Source organism: Anomaloglossus baeobatrachus, chromosome 4 (genome assembly GCF_048569485.1).
Source record: "Anomaloglossus baeobatrachus isolate aAnoBae1 chromosome 4, aAnoBae1.hap1, whole genome shotgun sequence".
NCBI lineage: Eukaryota > Metazoa > Chordata > Amphibia > Anura > Aromobatidae > Anomaloglossus > Anomaloglossus baeobatrachus.
In genome coordinates, this window is record NC_134356.1 from 335,087,508 (window position 1) to 335,112,579 (window position 25,072).

The 25,072-nt window shown below is 40.1% G+C and overlaps 1 protein-coding gene across 1 annotated transcript in view; it reads left to right on the forward strand.

Annotated features, from left to right (window-relative positions):
* KCND2 (potassium voltage-gated channel subfamily D member 2) overlaps window positions 1-24,514 on the forward strand; it is a 642,239-nt gene extending 617,725 nt beyond the window's left edge. Inside the window, exons 5-6 of the mRNA XM_075345046.1 lie at window positions 7,114-7,358; window positions 17,493-24,514. Of these exons, the coding sequence (XP_075201161.1) occupies window positions 7,114-7,358; window positions 17,493-17,670 (423 nt within the window). The 3' untranslated portion in view covers window positions 17,671-24,514. The remainder of the gene's footprint in view (window positions 1-7,113; window positions 7,359-17,492) is intronic.
* The last annotated feature ends 558 nt before the right edge of the window (window positions 24,515-25,072 follow it).

Here is a 25,072-nt window from a genome sequence, read left to right on the forward strand (position 1 = left end):
ATATATCGCCAGGGTCACGGATTCCGTGACGCACATCCAGCATCGTTAGCGACGTCGTTGTGTGTAACAGCTCTGAGCGAGTGTTATCGATCAAAAATACTCACCTTATCGTTGATCGTTGACACGTCGTTAATTTTCATAAAATCGTTGCTATTGCAGGACGCTGGTTGCTCCTCATTCCTGCAGCAGCACACATCACTTCGTGTGACACCGCAGGAACGAGGAACAACCTCGTACCTGCGACCGCCCGCAATGAGGAAGGAAGGAGGTGGGTGGGATGTTCGTCCCGCTCATCTCCGCCCCTCTGCTTCTATTGGGCGGCCGCTTAGTGACGCCAAACGAACCGCCCCCTTAGAAAGGAGGCAGTTTGCCGGCCACAGCGACGTTGCTAGGCAGGTAAGTCCCGTGTAACGGGTGTAAGCGATGTTGTGCGCCACGGACAGCGATTTGCCCGTGACGCACAACCGATGAGGGCGGGTCCTTTCACCAGTGACATCGCTAGCGATGTCGCTCCATGTTAAGCCCCCTTTAGGCAAATAACACGCTGTTAAAGAATCATTAAGGGTTAAAAAGAAGCACAAGGCATAGGATCATAAAAAACAGCTACCCTACTTAAAAGTTGTGCTTCCACAATTTTATATTTTAGGTGAATTATAACTAGAAGGTTTCAAAGTAATTTTATGCAGTAAAAAAAAAAGGATTTAGTAACTAAACATTGTACATTAACAATCTGGTTGCATTTTAAAGGCTGCTTTTGAGTCTGTATTACATACCTTTGACTTGTAAAATGAACAGCTGCCATCAGTCCATGACTGATAATACAGTATTAATTATAAAGCTGTGTTAATCAATCTAATTTATTATAATTGCCAATTTCATTAAAATTATTCAGCAGGGATTATAATTTGGTTGTATGGAGTCACCTGCACATTTCAGATGACAGGGAGAATACTTTACTTTCATAAAACATATGGCCATATGGTCCATCTTGTCAGTCTATGGGCTTAAATGACAACAAATAGATTATCTGTGTTCTCCAACTCATAATTCTGTAATCTCCACAACATATGTTAATTCGGCAGTTAACACCATGATGACAATAACAAGGAAGAAAAAATCTTTTGAACTTTTGGAATAAGATTTAAAAGACTATTTATTTGACATTCAAGCATGTTGACATTGCCTATTGCTACAACGGGAAATGCCTGATGAGAAATTACAAAAACCTTACTTTCACAGCTTGTGTAGTTCGGTTAAAACCATAAGAAATTTACCTTTTTGTTCTTTTGATTGCTTTTTAAATCAATTTTAGTATGAATTTAATTCATTGCCTTAAAGAAACTTTCCATAAAAGATGTGTAAGTAGATAACGGTAGGTGATGCTGTACTTATCATCACCTACCACTGCAGCCAAAACAGAGACCTTAGCGCTGGCCTGAGCTGAGTAGGGCAAGTAACTGCTGGTTTTGTTATTTTATGAGGGGTTGCTAATAAGACTTTGGCTTTACCTAGAAAGAAAAGAGATAGGATGATGAAACTTTACATTTATTCCACATACTCTCCACTGATGTCAACACACTTCTTACATTGGTATTCCAAGTTCTGTAAGCCTAGCATAAAGAAGGATTTTAGTTGTGCCTCAAACCAGACATCCGTAGCAGCCATGGCATCAAGAGTGGTGGGAAATTTGGTACCCTTAAGGTGTTTCTTCAGGTTTGGAAACAGATGATAGTCGGAGGGAGCTAGATCTGATGAATAAGGTGAGTGGTCAACCAGCTGAACCCCAGCTATGCAGTTTTGCTGTGGTTACTTGTGCAGTGTGAGCAGAGGCGTTGTCTTAGAGGAACAAGATTCGTTTGGATAGCTTTCCACGCCTTTTGGCCTTCAATTGGTCCAAAAGTTCAATGTAATACCTTGCATTGGCGGTGGAACTCTTTTGAAGGTAGTCCACTAGAAGCATGCCCTCCTTATCCCAGAACACAGACACCATCACCTTAGTGGCTGATTTTTGCACCCTGAACTTCTTTGGATGAGGAGAACCACTGTGCCTCCACACTTTTGACTGCTCCTTGTTTTCAGGATCATACAAATAAATCCAGGTCTCATCCATAGTGGCCAGTCGATCCAGGCAGTTCTTATCAGTCCGGAAATGCTGACAAATGAACCGGGAAGTTTTCACTCACATGCTTCTCTGATCTGTTGTCAAACATTTGGGGACCCACTTTGCAGATAGCTTCCTCATGTCCAAATGTTCATGGATAATGACTGAAACACATTCACGGGAAATCCCTATGATGTATGCTATTGCTTTAGCTGAAATTCGTCGATTTTCCAGTATGAGGTTGTGCACATCATCAACGATCTCCGGAACAACAACCACTTTTGGTTGTCCAAGATGTTCCTCATCATTGGTGCTGAAGTGGCCCATTTTAAATTTGGCAACCCAGTTCTTAACTGTAGAAAGTGAAGGGCATTGATCCCCCAATGTCTGCGACATATCACCATGAAAATCCTTCGTGGACTCTCCTTGCAAAAACAAGAATTTTATCACTTCTCTGCTCTCAGTTACTGTGAATATCGCATTAGACTCTGCCATTTTGTTTTCCCACGTACAACACTGTTGCCATAAGCAACAAACGCAAAATTTTGAAAAAGTATATTAGACACATAAGGCTTTCATGTGATGTAACATTTGTTACCATAGAAACGAAAAAAGGTCACAAAGCCAGACTTATCAGCAGCTCCTTGTACATGGCTGCAGGTATTTGGAGTCCATTTTGCTGAAAGTGGGATACTCCTTTAATAAACCATCAGTGTGAAAAAGAGGATCATTCATTCTCCAAACATATACTGATACAAATAAATGTTAAGCCTCTCATACACACTAGGTGTATGTTGGTCACACCTATTAATTTCAGTAGGACCAGGTGATTAATGATTACACAGGTATGCAAAATTTGAGTTTTGACATTTTTTTCAAATCCAATGACTGTTATGTTTTCTTATGCCCTTATGTAAAATTACTTCTACTTTTAACCATCACATATGGATTTGAAACAAAACGAGTGTGAACTTACATACAAAAACAAGATAAATCGTTATTGTTGCCAAAAATGTACAAAATATTATTTATAAAAATATATTGGACATTCATTCTGCAACTTTATAGGGAATTAGTTATTGCACCTCTTCTTTTTTCTTTTCAAAGCTTCTCTTGATACCTTTTCTGTTATAGAAGGCCTGCAGATCTTCTCTGTGAAGCATCCAGCAGTAGTCTCCCATCATGTTCATGTTTCATCTATCTTGGTATTGACGTTCCATCCCCTTGATATCCTTATGGAATCTTTCTCCTTGTTTTTCTCCATCAGCATTAAGGTTTCAAAGAAAGTAGTAAAAATGGGAATGTAAAAAATATATCTTCAAATTCATCAGACAACCCAAGGGTTTGAAATGTTTCAGCATGTTCTCCACAATGGGCTAAATTTGGGATATTTGTTGTTAACTAGGAATTTCTTCATGTCTTCTTTAAAAGAATTCCAAGCCCTTTTCTCAACACCTGTCTTTTTTTTTACGAACACATCGTCCTTCATGAGTTTCCGAATATCCGGACCCACAAAAATTCCTACCTTCAGCTTTGCTTCAGACAGTCCCTGAAAGTTGGTGCATAGGTGCTTAAACGTTTCTCCTTCTCTCAGTAGAGCTTTCACCAACTCCTTCATCAGTCCACGCTTAATGTGGAGTGGTGGCAGGAGAACTTTAGTGGGATCAAATACATTTTCCACAAATATGTTCTTGAGTCCAGGTTGCAAAGTTGTTTTCGTTAGCCAACTTTTTTGTCCTATCTTGGCTATCCCATTCACACAAAAAGCATGGGTACTTTGAGTATACTCCTTGTTGCCCAAGCAGCAAAGAACGAGCTTTCAGATCACCACATATTGACCATCATTGATCTTCTTATTTAAGTGTATAGAGAATAAAGTCTAAATTATCATAGCTTTCCTTCAAGTTGCTATGCTCGCCAGGCGAGCACAGGGCTAGTGGATCCACTAGACCAAAGGTACCGATCACTGGCCTGGAGGAGAAAACTGGATGAGCCACTGAGTCATCACTAAAGCCACGAGGGGTGGTAATAAGCACACACAGTGGTAGGTAGCCGACAGAGAGCAACTCCAGGGCATCAACGATACCTCAGCAGCTGGCACCACGCATACAAACAGTTTCTGGTTGTAGAAACTGCAGCAGCCAGTGAATGGATTGGGCCGGGATGGATGGATACAGTATCAGTGGCCAATGTGCAAACTTGCAGTAGCGGATATCATGGTAAGTGGCTAGAGTGGATTCTTGCAGCAGCAGTGGCTATCTTAGGAAGCGGCCAGCATGGATAGTTGCAGAAGCAGGAGACTTGTAATGCACTGAAAAACAGATACAAATCAGCAACAGTATACAGCACAACAACAGCAGCAGTAGAATGGATCTGAGAACTAGCAACATGGAGAACTTGTTGCACAGGCACCTCCCTTAAGGGGAAGGTTCCTTAAATACCTGAAGACTCTCAGCCAAGCAGAGAGGCACTTCCAGGTCAGGGTATACTGCCCCTTTTATAAAAAGGCATATGTCCACTCACACACTCTATGGGCATTCCCAGGAGGCCTGTGTAGCATGCGCAGGTCCTGGGAGACAGCAACATGGACCAGGGATAGAGCAGCTATTGCTGGGTGGCCAGGAAGGTAAGACAGCCATCCCCACCGGGGAAAGGGGCAGGACGGTGTAGTGATGCCGTTATGGACATTACTCAAGTGCACAGGATGTCCTACAGATACTGAAGCATACTTTCTCCTATAGTCCAGTAGCACAACTTTCAGACTTTTTTTTGATAAATCAATAAAGAGTCTTCACTCACTCACATTGAACTCAATGTTACAATTTTCCATCAGCCCAGGAACTGCAATACACTAGAGCACTGTCTTGAGAAAAGTATGGAAGGAATTCCTTTTCTCTGCTTCTGTATCATGAAAAATAGGTACCAGCAGTTAGCAGGTTCTTTTACTTTAGTTTAGAGCCTAAATGTTCTACAAAATGTTTAGAAAGGTCTAAGTCCCTGACTTAATCATTTAAGTTAAGCTGTGAAAAAGCTGTGGCTCATTGGGACTAGCATGAAAGTTTTCATCAGAATCCTGCTCTTCATGTTCTGAATCTTCTGAGTCTGTATCTTCAAGTTTCTCCAAAGGTGAGAGGACAGGTATTCCTTGACCATGAAGCATAGGACGAATCTCGGAAGGGAGGTTTGGATATATAATTTCCTTCTTATTTTTAAGGTTAAATCCCTCCCTCCAGGTTGCACGTACAAAAGTAGCAGTCATCTCTATGATTTTGCAGTTCCCTCCAGATCATAGCCACGCCAAAACAAAAGCTCTTTCTTTCCTCTAGACGATTGTCGTAGTTCTACACAAACAGAACACACTACATATGGAGCCAACGACTTGTTCCGATCACTTAGTTTTACACCGCAGTACGTATAATACACTTTTCTACAGAAGTCCATAATGTAACTTTGTTGTTTCTTCACTATAAAACAACCGCAAATGTAGCAAATGTTGTCAAGTTAATTAAACACCCCCTTGTAGCCATTTCGGTCATATTGTCATCGTGCAATAAAAAGTCTATGGAGTTAGTTTTGTGAAAAAACTGTACACAATTGAATTTTTTGTATATGTTTACTGAGTCCAGCAATTGAAAGTATATAAAAATCACCTCTTACTGTTCAAACAATTTTACCTGTGAAGACCTGTCGCTAAGCTGTGTCTACAGCAAATACCAAGGAAAGGAGCATCTGCGCATGTTGGTTTTCAACAAAGCTACTGCCAGTGCAGTCTGTCCACTCACTCACAGTATAGTGATGAATACATGTATTTGGAGGATGTAAGAATGATAGCTATCCACTGAGAAAGTGTTTAACCAACTGCCATGTTCTTTGTGAGCACCATTTGTTTTATAAAAACAGTGAGCATTGTTAGGTTTCTTGGACATAAGCATTGAAAATAAAAAGCATGCTGTTAAATATATTGGCCAATGATCAAGCTGCTCAATGTTGTTTGGACAGCACCATTTCAATAGCTATCCGCTCAAACAGATAGCAGGGTGAGCCATTACTAACAGTAGATCACCAAAAACACATATTCTGTTTTCATGGAAATCAGTGGGTTGTCCATGTAATGTAAAGAGGTGTTGGGGACCTCTGAAGCATGCGCCTATTGAAAACTAGAAGATTTATTGATGGATTTCCATTCATTTATACATTTTCTTATAGGGTATAGAGTGGACAGAATGACTGCTCATACTCATTAGTACACCCTTGGAGATAGAGAGGAAACAAGTATGTGGGAAGGTGCACTTAATTGTTTAGCCAACCGAGGATGCACTGAGTGCCTGTACTTGGCTTGAACAGTCCTTAGGTTAATTTCTAAACTAGACAACCCCTTAGATCAGTGTTTCCAACTACAGTCCTCAAGAGGCACCAGCAACTCATGTTTTCGGGATTTCTTAGGATTGCACATGTGATAATCTAATCACCTGCAAAGGGGAAGATTCCAATACTAATGAAATCCTGAAAACATGATCTGTTGATGACTCTCGAGGACTGGTGTTGGTGAACACTGCCTTACATTATTATTCTGGAAACCCAGAACTCCTAAGTAACTCTTCAACATATTAACTGAAGTTTCCTAATATGTTATCAATGGTTGTGGGAAATATTATATTTTGCATTTCTGCTTATTGCAGTCTTATTTTGAGTCCTGTTTATTTTTTTTTTCCAACTTTAATCTTATTTTATGTACTACATTTTTGGGATCATTGTCTTGGAGTAATATGTGAATGTTGGACAACACTTCGCTAGATTTCATAAGTCAGAAGGATATAACAATGTCTTCTAAGATACACTGGACAGACTTTCAGTAATATGTACAGCATAGTTTACTTTATTTTTATGCCTGGTTTATTTGTACATTGTATCTCCTAGAAGGTATGTTTTCACGTATATTAGTATAACATCTTGGTACTAACATTGTATATATAAAGCCTTTCTAATTCATGACAATTCATTTTATGACCTAGAATCACGAGTTTGTGGATGAACAGACGTACGAAGACAGCTGCATGGAAGTATCTACCATAAATAAACCAAGGAATCACAGTCCCTCTATGTCATCTCAGCATGAAGCCAGGAGCTTCTGCTGCTCAAGACGAAATAAAAAGAATGTGCGTATTCCAAATGCTACAACATGTAGCCATCATGGGAGTCTTCAGGAGCTTAGTGCAATCCAGATCCAATGTATGGAAAGAAACCCACTACCAAACAGGTATAGAAAGCTCATGAATCATTACAGTTGCTTGATTCTGTTACCTTAAATGTTGGTGTCATTGTGTCCATTTGTTACTTTGGCTGAAAAGTTGACAGAAGGGAGGCCTCCAACATAATGAATGAAGTGTAGTTTCAGGACATAATATAGTCCATAAGGGCAGAGCTATGATCTGTCACTACAGTTTGCCATTTACAGGGAGATTGAGGTGGTCTAAGGACCATGTTTGCTCAGTGGTCCATGCGGTGGCTCATTCTCCCTCCCCTACATCTCTGTCATATATTGGCAGCTGTGTATGAGATATGTTTATTTCAGTTTCTTTAGGAAGTCAGTGTATGGGACAATAGCAAGTGCAGAGCTGAGACCATAACAAGCACCAAAATAGTGGATATTAGTGCTGTATTTTGCTGAAAATATACATTTTTGCAATATATCTAAACAAATTACCTCATAAACATGCCTGTTTGGCTTGACTGAGTGTGGATCAATTAATATAAGTGGTCAGCTTGAGATTGAACTGTCTTTAAAGGGAACCAGTCTGTAAGATCAAACCTTCTAAGCCGTCTATATGGGCATGTAGGCCATAGGATGCGGAATAAAGTGATTCCTTAATATCTACGATCTGGTGTCTTATTCCAGAGAAATCCATGTTTTCCTTATATGTAAATGAGCTGTTCCAGGCTATGGGTGGAGCACTACTGATCTGCACAGGAATCTTTCTCCAGAGATTATTATAAAAGGCAGAGTCACCAGTGTGATGTGTGATGGCCGCTCTCTGCTCTCCTGATATCACTGCAGAACTGTGTGTGATTATAACTGATACATCTGCAGGCTCCTCTCAGCTTCAGCCTCCATCTCACAGACATCCAGTATTGTAATACAGCAAATCTGTGAGAGCTGCAGCAAATGTGTTTGTAAGGAGACAAATTCTACTCTTCTGTGTCAGTTTCTTGGCTCGCACTGGTAAATGCCCCTTTTATTAAAATTCATCTTTGAAGGCACATTCTCATGCAGATCAGTGCCAGCATGGAACAGAACATTCACAGATTAAAAAAACATGGATTTCTCTGGAATAAGATATCAGATCACAGATATCAAGGTATCATTTTATTCAGCTTCCTATGACCATGTGCCCATATAGATGGCTTAGGAGTGATGATTCTAATGACAGATTCCCTTTAAATACAGTACATGGAAAAAAGCATATTGCGTTACTCAAAGATTCTTCCATCTATCAAATGATAACTGTGTCAGAGATTACAATTCTGTTTTACAGGTTGGGAAAAACATTTATGGAGGTCCTGTAAGAACTGTTTCTGAAAACAATAGTGAAAAACATGTATCATGTGGTTTACCTATTTTTGCTGAATGTCACTGTATGAAATAGCACAGTCATACAACAATAAAACGGACACCATGATGTGTGCTGCCTGGATGAGATGTGTCAGTGGATCAGTTTATCGTAAATCTACATTGCTGAGATGTTAGACTAGCCTAAAGTCACTGAAGCTGTGCCAAGCAATGCACAGAAAGATGTACATAACATATCACTGTTCAAAAGTATTTAAATGGAATGTGTCACCAGGTTTTTGCCACCCTATCTGAAAACCGCATGATGTAGGGGCAGAGACCCTGATTATACAGATGTGTCAGTTTATTGGGTTCAGCAGTTGTGATAAAGTCCCTATTTCTGCTGCTCCAGATCCAGCACTGCACTAAATGCTGAACCCCATCCACACCAATAATTGGGATCTTTCTGTGTACACTATATATTGAGAGCGAGCTTCAAAACAGGGTGGTAGGGGTGGGTTGCACAGCTAATTAGGAGGCATCTAGTCCTGTAATGATAACCTCCTGCTGATAATACTTTAATTTTATTGAAACTTCAATAAGTAGCCTAGTAAGTGACACATTGCTGGAATTAGGGCCTGTGTCCCTACATCAGGCTGCTTTAAGATTACATAGCATAATCTGGCTTACTAGAGATGAGTGATCCTGCAGATGTTTGGTTTTGATGGGTCCTGCCGGACTCAAAAAATTAAAATAAATGAAAAAAAGTCCAGTTAGGGACTGGACTTTACTTCAAACTTGACCTGGGACCCGAAACTGCATATAAGTGTATGAGGACCCAAACTTAAGTGCTATACAATTGCTATGGGGCTGCAAAAGGAAGCAAAATGACAATTAAAGCAGAATAATTATACTTACCGAGTTTACACACAGCTGTCACACTGTTTACAGGTCCACTCATTAAATCTTATGAATATTCACTGCTTCCCCCACCCACCCTTTGTGACAGTGTCTGATTAGTTACAATCAGACTGCTCCCCCACCCTTTGTTTTGGCATCTGTGATTGATTGCCCTCACTTTAGCTGTCTGGGTTCCGAAGTGGAATGAAAAAAATAACTGAAAAAAAGACGTAGGATCCCCCGTATTTTGATATCCAGCGCAGATAAAGCAGATATCTGAAGGCTGCAGCCCCCACGTGTGTGCTTTATCTTGGCTGTGTATCGAAATACAAGGGACTCCAAGTTGCTTTTTTTAATTATTTAAATAAATAGTTTAAAAAATAGCAAGGGGTCGCCCTCCAATTTTGATACCCAGCCAAAAACAAGCAGACAGCTGGGGGCTGGTATTCTCAGGCTGCGGAAGCACAGGCCCTCCCCAGCCTAAAAATAGCAGTTTGCAGCCAGCCCAGAATTTGCGCATCCATCAGATACACCAATCGCGGTGCTTACCCGGCTCATCCCAATTGCCCTGGTATGGTGACAATCAGGGTATAATATGGTTTTAATGACAGCTGTGATTTGTCCCCTATTATTAATCATAAAAAGAAATAAACACAAAACCCTGAGAAAAATCCTTTATTTTAAAAAAAAATAAAAAAAATACCTTCTCTCTCCAATTTATTAACCCCCCCCAAAACCTCTGCAGATCTGACATAATCACCACCATGATGTCCCATGGCAATCCTGGCTCTGCTACATCCTGAGGTCGCTGTGCATGGTCACACTAGAAAACAGGACAGATCACTGCGGCACACACTGACAGCCGCAGCAGTGAGAGCGTTGACATCAGTGAGTTCACCTAAGGTCACAGCTGCAATCAATTACAGATGCTGTCACAGAGGGTGGGCGGGGAAGCAGTGAATATTCATAAGATTTAATGAGCAGACCTGGAAATATTTTGAAAGCCGTATGGAAACTCGGTATCATTGTCCTGCTTTAATTTCCATTTTGCTTCCAGGTTTTTTTTAACTATTTATTTTTGTGTGTGTGTCTGAACCCAAAGAGTAATAAGGAATTCACTGAGAAGTCCATGTTCAGGGTCTGTGACACTAGGTGTCCGGTATGGACCCTAAGCTTTCCAGTTTAGGTTCATCCATCACTACTGCTGACAGATTCCCCTTCATTTTTATTTGCATACAGGCTGCTGCTAATAATAATAATAATAATCTTTATTTCTATATAGCGCCAACATATTCCACAGCGCTTTACATTCATTAGCAACACTGTCCCCATTGGGGCTACAATCTAAATTCGCTATCTGTATGTCTTTGGAATATGGGAGGAAACCGGAGAACCCAGAGGAAACCCACACAAACACAGGGAGAACATACAAACTCCTTTCAGATCGTGTCCTTGGTGGGATTTGAGCCCAGGTGACCCCAGAGCTGCAAAACTGTAATGCTAACCACTGAGCCACCGTGCCGCCCATTACAATAAAATACTTTAATGGAAAATTTAATTTCTAATTTTAAGGAGGGTATACATTTCAAATTGTATATTAAAGTTTCATAGCTACACACTTAATCCATTTCAGTATGGGCAGGAAAAAGGTCTCTGAGCCCTTCCAAGTAGTTGACACAACAATCTACAATATAAGTTGTAGTGCTGGATCTTTGCTTTTAGTAAGGTTGAATAACCACACTTTTTCACATTGCAATTTGAAGTGCTGTCATTTTTTTATCTGCTAGCTAGATTGATCGAAGATAGACAGATTAAAAATGGAACATAGCTCAAATAACTTGGCTATATTAGCCAAAGAGGGAATTGCAAGTGGTCTATGTGTCTATAGAGAGAACCTGCTGGTTGATAAAGTAATGTGATCACAGCAGCATTGACACTGATCTAGCAATCAAACAAGCTCACAGGCTTACAGAGCTGACGTCTGCTCCACTGTACAAGATAGAAAATGATACCCACTTCTTATTACTGAGTGGCCATATTTCCAACATCTGAGGTTTAACCCCTTAAGGACGAAGCCAGATTTGTACTTAATGCCCAGGCCATTTTTTGCAATTTTGACCAGTGTCACTTTATAAGGTTATAACTCTGGAACGCTTCAATGGATCCCGGTGATTCTGAGATTGTTTTTTCGTGACATATTGGCCTTCATGTTAGAGGTAAATTTAGGATGATATTTTTTTATTTTATTTGTGAAAAAATCTGAAATTTGACAAAAAAATTAAAAATTTTGCAAGTTTCAAACTTTTAATTTTTATGCCCATAAACCAGAGAGTTATGTCACACAAAATAGTTAATAAATAACATTTCCCACTTGTCTACTTTAGATCAGCGCAATTTTTGAAACAAAATTTTTTGGGGTTAGGAAGTTAGAAGGGTTCAAAGTTCATCTGCAATTTCCCATTTTTTCAACAAAATTTACAAAACCATTTTTTTAGGGACCACATCCCATTTGATGTGACTTTGAGAGGCCGAGGTGACAAAAAATACCCAAACGTTACACCATTCTAAAGACTGCACCCCTCAAGGTACTCAAAACCACATTCAAGAAGTTTATTAACCCTTCAGGTGCTTCACAGGAACTAAAGTAATATGGAATGAAAAAAAATAAAAATTAACATTTTACCTAAAAATGTTACTTTAGCACTAATTTTCTTACTTTTTCAAGAGGTAACACCAAAAATTGGACCTCACACTTTGTTACTCACTTTCTTATGAGCGCGCCGATACCCCACATGTGGTCAGAAACCTTTGTTTGGGTAAATGGGAGAGCTCGGAATGAAAGGAGCAATATTTGAATTTTGGAAAGCAAAGTTGGCTGAAACAGATTGCGGGCACCATGTTGCTTTTACAGATCCCCTAAGGTACCTAAACAGCAGGAACCCCCCTCAAGTGACCTAATTTTGGAAACTAGACCCCTTAACGCTTCTATCGAGGGGTATACTGAGCATTTTGGACCCACAGGTACTTCACAGATTTTGATAACGTTACTTTGTCATATTGAAAATTGTATTTTTTTTCTCAAAAATGTTGCTTTAGCATCAATTCTCTCACTTTTTCAAGAGGTAATTCCAAAAATTTGACCCAAATGTTTGTTACCCACTTTTTTATGAGCGCGGTGATACCTCACATGTGGTCTGAAACCTTTGTTTGGACAAATGGGAGGGCTTGGAGCGAAAGGAGCAATATTTATATTTTGGAAAGGAAATTTGGCTGAAAAAGATTGCGGGCACCATGTTGCATTTGGAGGACCCCTAAGGTACGTAAACAGCAAAAAACCACCACAAGTGACCCCATATTGGAAACTAGGCCTCTCAAGGAATTTATCTAGATGTTTGGTGAGTACCCTGAACCCCCAGGTGCTTCACAGAAGTTTATAACGTTGAGCCATGAAAATAAAAAAATAAAATTTTACCACAAAATTGTTACTTCAACCAGGTAGCTTTTTTTTCACAAGGGTAACAGGAAAAAAATCACCATGAAATGTATTCTGCAATTTCTCCTGAGTTTGGTGATATCTTATATGTGGTGGAAATCAACTGTTTGGGCACATGGCAGGTCTTGGAAGGGAAGGAGTGCAATTTGACTGAACATTTGGCTGGAATAATTAGTGGACGCTATGTCGCATTTGGAAAGCCCCTAAAGTGCCTAAACAGTGGAGGCCCCCCACAAGTGACCCCATTCTGGAATCAAGAAACCTCAAGGCTTTTATCTAGGTGTATATTGAGCATTTTGAATCCACAAATACTTCACAGAATTTGATAAGCTTAGGTTGCCATATTGAAAATTTTCATTTTTTTCACAAAAATGTTTCTTTAGCATCACATTTCTCACTTTTTCAAGAGGCAACAACAAAACATGGACCCCACAGGTTGTTATCCAATTTCTTGTGAGCGCAGGGATACCCCATATGAGGCCAAAAACATCTGTTTGGATATATGGGAGGGCTTGGAATGGAAGGAGCACCATTTGAATTTTGGAAAACTTGAAATAAATTGCGCGCACCATGTCACATTAGCAGGGCCTCTTGGGTACCTATACATTAGAAACCCCCCACAAGTGACTCCATTTTGGAAACTGGACCCCTCAAGGATTTTATTCAGGAGTATAGTAAGCATTTTGAATCCACAGGTACTTCACAAAAATGTTGCTGTAGCAACAAATTTCTCTCTTTTAGGCTATATGGCCATGATCCAGCGACACGGCGTCCAGTACACAGTGTCAGCCTTCCTGCAGAGATGTGAGTGTTGTCCACGGGAGAACGCAGCTGCCCATGCCCACGATTTGGGTTCAGGCTGCTGTGGAGCTCTATGCTACCTGCAGAGCACACTCATCTCCGCAGCATAAATTGACATGCTGAGGCTCGGGAAGCTGCGCCACAGGTCGGTTTATGCTGCGGAGAAAAGAAGCACAGTGGGCACGGGATTTCTAAAAATCCTTCAACTGTGCTTCTACTGCACAATGCAGCGTTATGGACGCAGGGAAAACACTCTGCGCCCAAAACGCTGCAAACCCTGATTGTGGGCACATAGCCTAAAATGCTACAATGGATGAATGGATAGATGTCAAACATATATAACGTCCCACCCCCCTGCATATTCTAAGCTGGCGCCCTTTAGTACCTTTCATGTGGCACTAAAGGGTGCCTTGCCTTGTATTTAGCCCAAAAAGAAAAAAAAAATAATTAAAATAAATGACGTGGGGTCTCCCCTATTTTTGATAGCCAGCTAGGGTAAAGCAGACAGCTGTAGCCTGCAAACCACAGCTGACAGCTTCACCTTGGCTGGTGATCAATTTGGAGGGCTCCCCAAGCTGGTTTTTTTTTTTAATTATTTATAAATAAATAATTAAAAAAACAAAACAAACGTAGGGTCCCCCCAAATTAGATCACCAGCCAAGGTGAAGCTGACAGCTGGGGTCTGGTATTCTCAGGGTGGGAAGAGCCATGGTTATTGGACTCTTCCCAGCCTAAAAATAGCAGGCCGCAGCCGCCCCAGAAGTGGCGCATCCATTAGATGCGCCAATTCTGGCGCTTTGCACCAGCTCATCCCGCGCCCTGGTGCGTTGGCAAACGGGGTAATAAATGGGGTTGATACCAGGTGTGTAATGTCACCTGGCATCAAGCCCAGCAATTAGTTATGTCACGGCGTCTATCAGATACCCGACATAACTAATTGACAGTAATAAAAAAAAAAATTGACAACAAAAAAAAATTTATTTGAAAAAACACTCCCCAAAACATTCCCTGATTGACCAATTTATTGAAAAGAAAAGAAAAAAAAATCCGCTGTAATCCATTTGGACATCCCACGTCGACTCTGGACCTTCTAGAATATGGGGGACACGTTCAGGGAACGTATCCCCCATTTTCTAGTATTGCAGACCCTCCATTTGAGGAGAGTGGGTGCAAAGAATCTGCACCCACTCTCCCCGGGTCACAGCTGCACAGTGCCGAGCAGCAGCAGCCAGCGTCTCACAACACAGGAAGCTGTCAGCTGCTCGGCACATGTGAGTGCCGGTGAGTGCGGTCACATGTGCCGAGCAGCTGACAGCTTCCTGTGTTGTGAGACGCTGGCTGCTGCTGATGCTCGGCACATGTGACCGCACTCACCGGCGTCTGCTGTGAAGGAGGAGGGGGCCGCGGGGGATCAGCGCTCCGACAGGTATGTATGACACCGGGGAACACCGGGGGGGATAGGGGGGGACCCGGCAGGGCCTAGGGAGCAGGTTTCTGTCGCATGTGTTATGGCACATACGACAGAAACCATAAGAAAAGTGTAAATGCGGCCGGCGCGCTGCTGTGCTCGCTGGTGCGCGCTGCCATCTTGGATTTTCGGGAGGGGATTGGGGGTCGGAGGGGGCACTTTGGGGATACCGAGGGGACCCGAAAGGACTGGGGGATGAGATTTATCTCCCATCTGACATGTTTGTTTATGCCAGATGGGAGATAAATGATTTTTTACCGGCGCGGTCATTTACTGTAACCTGATCATCGGTATACGGTGTATACCGGTCATCAGGTGAGCGGGGACCGGAAAAACCGGCCAGAATCATGATCTCCAGGGTCTCAGCTACCCCCGGCAGCTGAGACCCCGGAAATTTTCTGACTCTGGGGGGCGCTAGACCCTTTTTTCCGACCGCCGTTAAAAAGCGGCGGATCGGAAGAAGTACCCTAATTTGTCGCCGTTTAAAGGTGTATCGGCGGTCGTTAAGGGGTTAAGTACAAAGCCGTCACAAGGGTCAAAGACTTATACAAACTATTATTTTTGGCTAAATGTATACTTCAAAGGTAATGTACACACTTTGTATAGTCTTTTTTTTTTTTGCTCAAACGCATTTAGAATACAAGAATGAAACAACGTTGAGAATACTCTTGATTATATATTAAAATGAGAAAACTGATGGCACTTCCTAATAGACAAATGTGAACTGGTGCATACTGAACATGACATGTACTCTAACAAATAAACAATGCGTACATTAAATACAGGAATTTGTACATGCATCACTGCTTAGGAAATAAATTAGAAAGTCGCTGGAAAAGACAAAAAAGGCGCAGATGGTGTCTTATCTTAATGGCAAGTGAAAAGAAAAGTAGGCTCAGATACACTCACCTCTGAGGGTTGTGAGGGTCACAACCACCATAAACGTATAACCACATAGACTGCCGCACACCCAGCTATTGCAGGATAGTATTGGAAGAGAGAAACGGTTAACCGTGCTGCCGTGGAGAAAATCTTGTTGCCTGTCGTTAGCAGTGGTTTCCTAGCAGATATTTTACCATGAAGGATTGCTGCACAAGTCTCCTCTTAATAGGTGTTCTAGAGATAAGAAGGTGTGTCCAAACTTTTGGTCTGTACTGTACATCAGTGATTTTTCTCCTGATGAAGGAGTCAGCAAAGACTCTGAAACACGTTGAAAATTAAAAATCACAAAGATATTATCTTTGGGTTCATCTCCTGATTTTCTGCACAGCAGCGCGGTTAACCCTTTCTCTCTTTTAATACTATCAAGGATATCAATTAATAAATTGAGACACTTAGTTAGCACATAAAAAGGCCAGTTTGATGTCAGCCCAGCAGCCATCGTCAAGGCGTATCTCTTTTTTTCTTGATTATAAATTGTCTTGATTTATACAAATCCTGGAGTTTGTGTCTACAGCTCTTATGCAAAGTTTAACAACAATCTCTATGTAATCTGCTACTACAGTTATACTCCTTTCAATTTCTGCCCCACCACACACTAAAATGCATTCTATAAGTCATCAATAAGTAAGGAACAGATGGAAGGTTACATGCTGGCAGGGTGAGAGTATACTGGATCTGTTTGTAGTCTGTAATTGTGTCGCCCAGGGAATGGGGTACTCGGTCCCGGGCAGAATATACCGTTAGGGATGTCACTTTGGGGGCCGTTGCCCGGTTCTGTGCCCTGGGCCCGTTTTGTAAGGGGAGTATTTACAGGGAAGATAAGAGTTAATGTTCATGTGACGCCCTTCACTTCCTCCTTCCAGACTCTGACTGACTTGCCCCCCCCTCCCATTAGGCTGGCTAGTTCCTGGGTTCGCTCTGTCCACTGGACGGCCCTCCCATTATCTTACTAACCCTTTGAGCCCTGGTATGAGTGGTAACTGGGATTTTTAGCCATGTGTTGCTGTTGCTGGCACTGGTGTTACAGGTCCCAGGGGGTAGGTCCTGCATCCCGAGAGGATGCAGTTCCCTGTAGTGCCCTGAGTGGCTCACGGGCGCCACATAATCATGTGGAGACACATAGGACTTTAAAGATGTTGTAAGTGTATGTACCCTTTAATACCTTTGCCAATGAAATAATAAAACATGAAAATCTGAAAATGACTATTGAGTATGAATAACTTCTATCTCTGTCTTACAGCAGGTCCAGTTTAAATGCCAAATTGGAGGAAACCATCAAACTTAACTGTGAGCCTCCATATGTAACAACAGCTGTGATAAGTATCCCAACATCACCAGTACCTACGCCTGAGGAAGACGGGAGATCGGCGTCCCCAGAATATCCGCAAAGGAACATTGTGAGAGTGTCAGCACTATAAGCCCTAAATAAACAGGAGATTTTTTTTTTGTAAATGAAAGGAAAACAATTCAGTCTCCCTGAGATTTCCAAGACTTGGATTACTTGCATATTAATATTAAAAGACAAGGAAATTTGAATAACGCAATGGGACCTTACAGCAGATCTTCCCAACAAGTAGAAGTGTGACTACATACATGAGCACAATGAAAGATCGCCCATTGATTCCCTTTATTTTTTGCTTTCTCTTTCCTTTCCTAATGCAACATTTTTGTATGAAAAAAAAAGAAATCTCTGCAAAAGAAGTCTTTTGGAGTAGTAAAATTACCATTACAGCAATGGAAACATTGTGATTATGTTTTCCCTAGAGGGAACATTGAACGTTCCATAGCATAATGAGTATGAAAGAACATGCATAGCAAGTATATTTGTACTTATTGAAATGACATCAGTAATGCATGCAGCTATTCTTCAGAGCAGGGATTTGAGATAATTGAAGCTGTTTCCACCAAACATTATTTAAGAAAAAGGCCTTTCAGTGCGCTCACAACCGGATGAATAATGTTTACAGTATCAAAACAAAGACAAACAAAAGCGTTGTGGGAACGGAGCAGTATTTCTGATATCATATGATGTCTTGTACATAAATAGCGTTTCCCTGTTGTTTTCTTGTTGGGTTATCTTGTTTGGCAACAAGCGCAATAATTGTGTGTTTGCTCCATCACAAGTCTCTATTTAATTTCTAATTCTTAGCGGTGTTCAATGGAAACTCTGTTTTCACACTCAATCCGGATATCTGTGCATACAGGTTAATCTCACCACTTCTGTTACTTTGTGTTGGTTGAAAAGAAAATCTGAATATCAGCAGTGATAATAGCTATATTAGCTCAGTGGCGGTTTTTAGGGGAGGGGTTTTTAAAGAATTCTTTCATTCTGGAACATGCATGAAAATTGATTGTTATTGGTCTGGAATGCTTGTGACGTTACGCTTATTATTTTGTAGTGCTGGTGGTGTCCGTTTTGATGTTCAACATTAATATCCTGTAATTCATAAAGTTTGTGCCGGACTAATTCACTATTTACCCCATTTGACCAAAGTTCATTAAAAAAAACAACTGAAATGACAAGAGATTTTGGCTAACCTGCACAATCCCTGATAATAGGACTCAAGTGTCATTAAGGTTTTGTGTTATGTATGACAATGTTCTGGTTCCCTGTTCCAATTAATGAAAATTTAGGATGAGGAAAATAATTGTACAGTAAAAAAAGCAACTTTTTTTTGTGTGATAGAAATTGACGTTGCAAAATGATCTGTATCCATTTTGTCATGCTCTTCTGGTTCTAAATTGTTTATTTTTGTATTACTATTTTAAGTTCCACAAGCAGAAACTAATAACTAACAACAAAGAAAATTATTACCATGTAACTAATGAAAAATTGTTTGTTTCACAGGCTTTATAAATGTCTAGAAGAGTAAATCTTCTCAGTAAGATTTATGAAAAGTCTTACAAGCTTCTTTCACTTGCAACAACTGTTTCCTGAATAATTATAGGGAATCTGACAGCAGGTTTTTGGTATGAAATCTGAAGACAGCATGCTGTAAGAGTTAAAACAGAGAATTCAGCCCTGCGTCTCTTACCACAAAGTGTGTTTTTGTTTACCTTCAATGTTAGTTTCAGCTTCTTAGCTTTATCATTAGTCAAACCCAGCAGTGTGTAAGCTCAGATCCAAGTCTACACTGAAAGCCTGGTGTGGGCGTTGGCAGCAGTATGGGCTCTGCTACATGCTAAATCTAAAATCTTTGATTGTGTCAGAATGGCTGCACCCAGTATTCTAAGTGATAAATTGCCGGAATCAGGGTCTCTGCCTACATCATGCTTTTCTCAGATGAGGTAGCAAACACCTGCGGACAGATTTATTTCATTAGACAACAACATGATAATAAGGAAGTTTGTAATTGGATTGCTTCTTCTAGCTGCTGTCATTCTCCTGCTGTGAAAGCTTTTCTCTTACATAGTGTACAGCTTGTTTCCAAGGAGACTGACAGATTGGCAGAGTTGGACAAGTACATGAAGTAATTACATTCCATGCTGAGAATTCATGAAATTCCAGCCACCTCTTTCCAATCTATTGATTTCTTTATAGCAATTAGCTGCTCATCTACCTTTTTCTCTCAGTTCCTGATCTGTTATTTGTCCTGCAAAATCAATAGCAACAGCATCATTATTTTCCTAGCAGTTCTCCAATTCACTGTTGGCTTGTTCAAACACCATGTTATTTACAAGTATAGTGATAACAGTTTAGACTTGAAAACAAATGCTCTGTCCATTAATGGGTCACAGTAGCATTAGAAACTACTGCCCAGAACTGTCATTCAAAGTGGAGTGCCCGCTATCCCTCCCCCTAGTAACTAGGCTAAGCAGGCTGCAAGCTCTGTGGACTCATGACACAACTTGAGAATACCCCTTTAATAAATCCGGCTTGTTCTTTGCTTATACCCAGCTAGTCACTTCAGTCTTTCATTTTGCCTTGTTTATTAAAAACTTCTAACAGAAGAAATTTTTTGTTGCCTTCACCAACCTATCAAAGGCTAGCTTTCATTTTTTAAAGTGCTCTGGAAAAAAATGAAAGTGTTTCTGTGATTGGCTACTTTGCTGCAATGCCAAAAGTTTGGTTATATAACTTTGGTGAAGTGGCCTATTGGATACGATTCTGTGATGGACATTCCAGTCTGTTCCGTTACTAGACTGGGGGTTGAGCAGCAGGAAGCAATTTTGCCTAATTTATTGAAAGGATCCAATAGAAAAAAATGACATTATTGCCTATATCAACCAACCATGATCTACCTGCCATTTTAAGCTTCAGTTGGCTGCTATAGGCAAGACTAAATATGAGTTTTGATCAATGAAGCCTAAAATATCTTGATGACAAGATTGCCTTGGAATAGATTTGAGCATTAGTATCTTACCTCCTTCCCCCTTTATTGTTTACCTTTTGCTGAGTCAAAGTGCTATTGAATACTTCTGTAACTTTTAATTTTGTCAATCTTCTAGGCTTTCCCTTAATAATGGTAAATTTGGCTCTGCATACATTTCTCTATAAGTATATCCTATCACAATTTTAACTGATTATTTTATTTGGGTTTAATTTTATTCTTTTAAAAGTTCCTGAATATCTAGAATGGATCATTTGCTAGACATATCGTATTTCCCATGAGTGTCAGTATTAGCCCATATCTAGGACACACTCCAAGGGAGAGGTGAAAGGCTGAGATGAGAACAGCTTGGGACTATTTTACCAACCAATTAATGTTCCAAGCTACTTTGGCCATTTTATATTAGTTACATTTATTTTCTGATGTTTACCTAGACCTAAAATTGTACACCTCTTAAGTAATATAACAAATAATTAAAAAAATTACAATAATTTATAATCAAAAATAAAATATTTACATATTATTGTCCCTAAAAATTAAATTATTGAAAATACACAAATCAGTTGTGTGACTACATCTGCACAATTGATTTTACAACGCAAACAGAGCGCATTCAGTCTGTAATTTCTATCGTAGGTACACTTGAAATGTGATAGACAGAATACAAAAAAATCCAGAGAATGACATTGTATGATATATTAAATAATTAAGTTGCATTTTATTTCAGAAAATAAGTATTTGAAACAATAGAAAAACAGAACTTATATTTGGTACAGAAACGTTTGTTTGGAATTACAGAGGTCAGACGTTTCCTGTAGTTCTTGACCAGGTTTGCACAGACTGCAGCAGGGATTTTTGCCCACTCCTCCATACAGGTCTTCTCATGCTATCACAGTATTTGGGGCTGTCACTGGGGAACATTGAGTTTCATCGCCCTCCAAAGATTTTCTATTGGGTTCAGATCTGACGAGTGGCTAGGCCACTCCAGTACCTTGAAATGCTTCTTACTGAATCACTCCTGAGTTACCCTGGTTGTGTGTTTCGGGTCATTGTCATGCTTGAAGACTCTTCCCTCTTCTTCCTCCAAACACAGCAAGTGGAGTTTATACCAAAAAGTTCTATTTTGGTCTCATCTGACCACATGACCTTCTTCAATGCCTCCTTTGGATGATCCAGATGATCATTGGCAAACCTTAAACAAACCTGGACGTGTGCTGGTGTGAGCAGGGAAACCTTGCATGCCTTCCAGGATTTTAATCCATGTTGAGTAGTGTATTACTAATGGTAATCTTTGAGACTCTGGTCCCAGATCTCTTCAGATCACTGAACTGGTCCTCCCATGTGGTTCTAGGCTGATTCCTGACCTTTCTCAGAGTAATCCTTACCCCATTAGGCGAGATCCTGCATGGAGCCCAAGACCGAGTAAGATTGGCAGTCATCTTGTGTTTCTTACATTTTCTAACAATTACAGCAGCAGTTGTTGCTTTCTCACCAGCTGCTTGCCTATCCCAGCCTTGTGCAGGTCTATAATTTTGTCCCTGGTGTCCTTAGACAGCTCTTTGTCTTGGCCAAGGTGGAGGGGATGGAGTGTAATTGAGTGTGTGGATAAGTGTCTTTTATACAGGTAAAAAATTGTTTAAAAGAACTGAGAGTCCTCCGTTCTCAGTTTTATACAGGTAATGAGTTAAAACAGGTGCAATTAATACTGATAATGAATGCAGAGTAGGAGGGCTTCTTAAAGAAAAAATAACAGGCCTGTGAGATCCAGATTTCTTACCAGTTGAAATAAAATGCAAATTAATTATTTAAAAATCATAGAATGTAATTTTTTGGATTTTTTTATTCTTTTTGTCACTGTTGAAGTGTACCTATGAAAAAAATTACAGACGTCTACATTCTTTGTAGGTGGGAAAACTTTCAAAATTGGCAGTGTATCAAATAGTTGTTTTCCCAATTGTATGTACGATAAATACCTATACATGACCAAAATATTACAAGGCCTCCTCAAAATTAACAAAAGCCTGCAAGACAAGCGGACTGTGCAAGCCAAATAATAAGAATGAATAGATAATAAATAAAAAAACAAAACAGATAAAAGGAGAATGTAGACACAGAGAATCATACCAGGAGTCAAGCAAAGACATTGAAGTGCCATAAAGAACAAAGCTTTTGGAGGGTGAGTATCCATTGAACTAAGAAGTATCCCAGGGCTAGCAAATTACTAACAGATGACGAAGTGGCCAAGAGCAGAAAAAGTTAGACATACAACAGATTAAATAACATCTCAAAAAGATATATGTGAGTATCCTACAAGATGAATTACTATGGGCATGAAAAGAATGACATAGACAACAACCCAAAGCATATGTTGAGCTTGACAATGAAGTAGAGGTTCTGGATTGGCCCCCAGAGTCCCCAGATCACAAACCAATTGAACACTTGAGGGTAGGGTTGAACAAAAAGCTGTATACATACCCAAGAGAGTCGACCGGTATGCACCAACATTGGGAACATGTAGAACTGGGATCAGATTTTTTTTGAGACATGCTGGAATCTCATTGAAAAATCATGCTCAGAAGGATTCATGAAGTGTTGAAAGCCAAAGGTGGATTAACAAATTAATAAAAATTACAATTTAGATTTTTAGGCGCAATACAGTAACAAAGCAGTGACATTTTAATAATCTGCATAACTAATGATATGCTGAATAGTTGCAAGTCAAATTTATGTATGAGATAGCCAAGATGATTGTCTATAAAATGAAGGTAGTCTCACATTCAAAGCTTTAGTGAAGGGTGAGATATGGAGCCTGAAAGTCAAAAGTTCACAACATTGTTACCCTTTTGCTCGCCAGTGTACTTTTGGATACTCTGATACTCACCCTCCAGAAACTTTACAAGTTTGTTCTATATGGAACTGTAATGGAAGGCCTGCTCCATGGAATGGTTCTCTGTGGGTACATTCTCCTTTTATCTTTTTTTTTTTTACTACCGTATGTATGTTATTTAATTTATAAATATAAATTGGCCTATACACTCCATTTATCCTGTAGGTTTTTGCATTTATGTACGGTCTCATACTGAAGACAATGTTCTGCACACAGTTACACTGTTCTGTTATTGCAGTAAATATTTTAACACTAGAATAATTAATTGTGGACCTTGGGGATGATCGTGGTCACATTTTCAATTTTTGAGTGGCTTTGAGTGGCTTTCAGAAAAGTACAAACAGATCCTGTGTAGATCATATGTGCACAATGTAGTTCAGATAAATATATCCTATTCTTTTATTTTCGGGCAACTAATAATATTCTTCAGATTTTCTGTTATTATTGTCCAGCTGGTGAGGTGTCACATTTCCACATTTTCAGGTTTTCAAATAATGTCACTTGTCCTAAAATGTGTGAATTCTCTGAAATAGATTGAATTAAAGTCTACATATTTTGCTTGCAAATATATGTACTATCAAGTGGAAATATGTTTTCCCGGCATATTAGGGTAATAATATGACACTTGTACACAAAGGCTAACATTTATCATCACTCTACACCAGAAAGCTGGTGTTAAAAAGTTACAAAATTTGATGCGGTGGATCTTAACCCATGACTTAGCCAAAGGGTCATGACCTATTGTTGTGCAACAAGTGTACTGTGATGTAAGCCAGAAGCCTGGCGTATATTATAGCTGTAACTGGTGTGTATTTTAGCTCAAAAGAAGTGCCTTATTTATTAAGATGCGTGGACTTTTTAATAAATCTGGCAGACCTTATTCCAGTAATCTATAAGATCAAAATTGTTATATAAGAGTTAGACCAAGTTCTCATCACCATTTATTATGGTCTATATAGGGACCACAATGCCCAGTCTGGCAGTAGGTCTTCCATCCCAATCTTTACAGACTCATGTATGCAGTGTGTCCACCCATATCCTGTCCACCGCCATTAACTTGAGAACGGCGGCAGCTATAGGCATAGAAGTGGTGTCTAGGTATAGTAAAGTATCCATGCCCTACGAAATGAAACTACCTATAGCACCACCTGGTGGAAAACAATGGAGTTAGCATTTTTATCTCAAAAACAGAACAAGATAGAGAAAAAAAGTGAATTAAAAAATTGTAGGGCATCATGAATTCAATACGAATCGACACCTTGCATACAGAAATGTTATGATATGAAACAGATGACCCCCCCCCCAAAAAAAACATTGAATGCTGGTCACACATATGGCGCTCATTTAACTTTGATGCTCAAAGTGGCCACCGTCAGCTGCAATGCACATCTGGCCTCTGGACAGCATATTGTATCTTGCTGCACATTGTGCAATATTGTAGGTGACACGTTTGCACAAACATCTGTGATACGTCGTCGTAGGTCCTGCAATGTTGGTGGAGGGGTTGCATACACCTGTTGTTTGATGTGATTGCACAGAAAGAAGTCCAATGGGGTCAGGTCAGGTGAGCGTGGAGGCCACTCCATGCAGCCACCATACCCA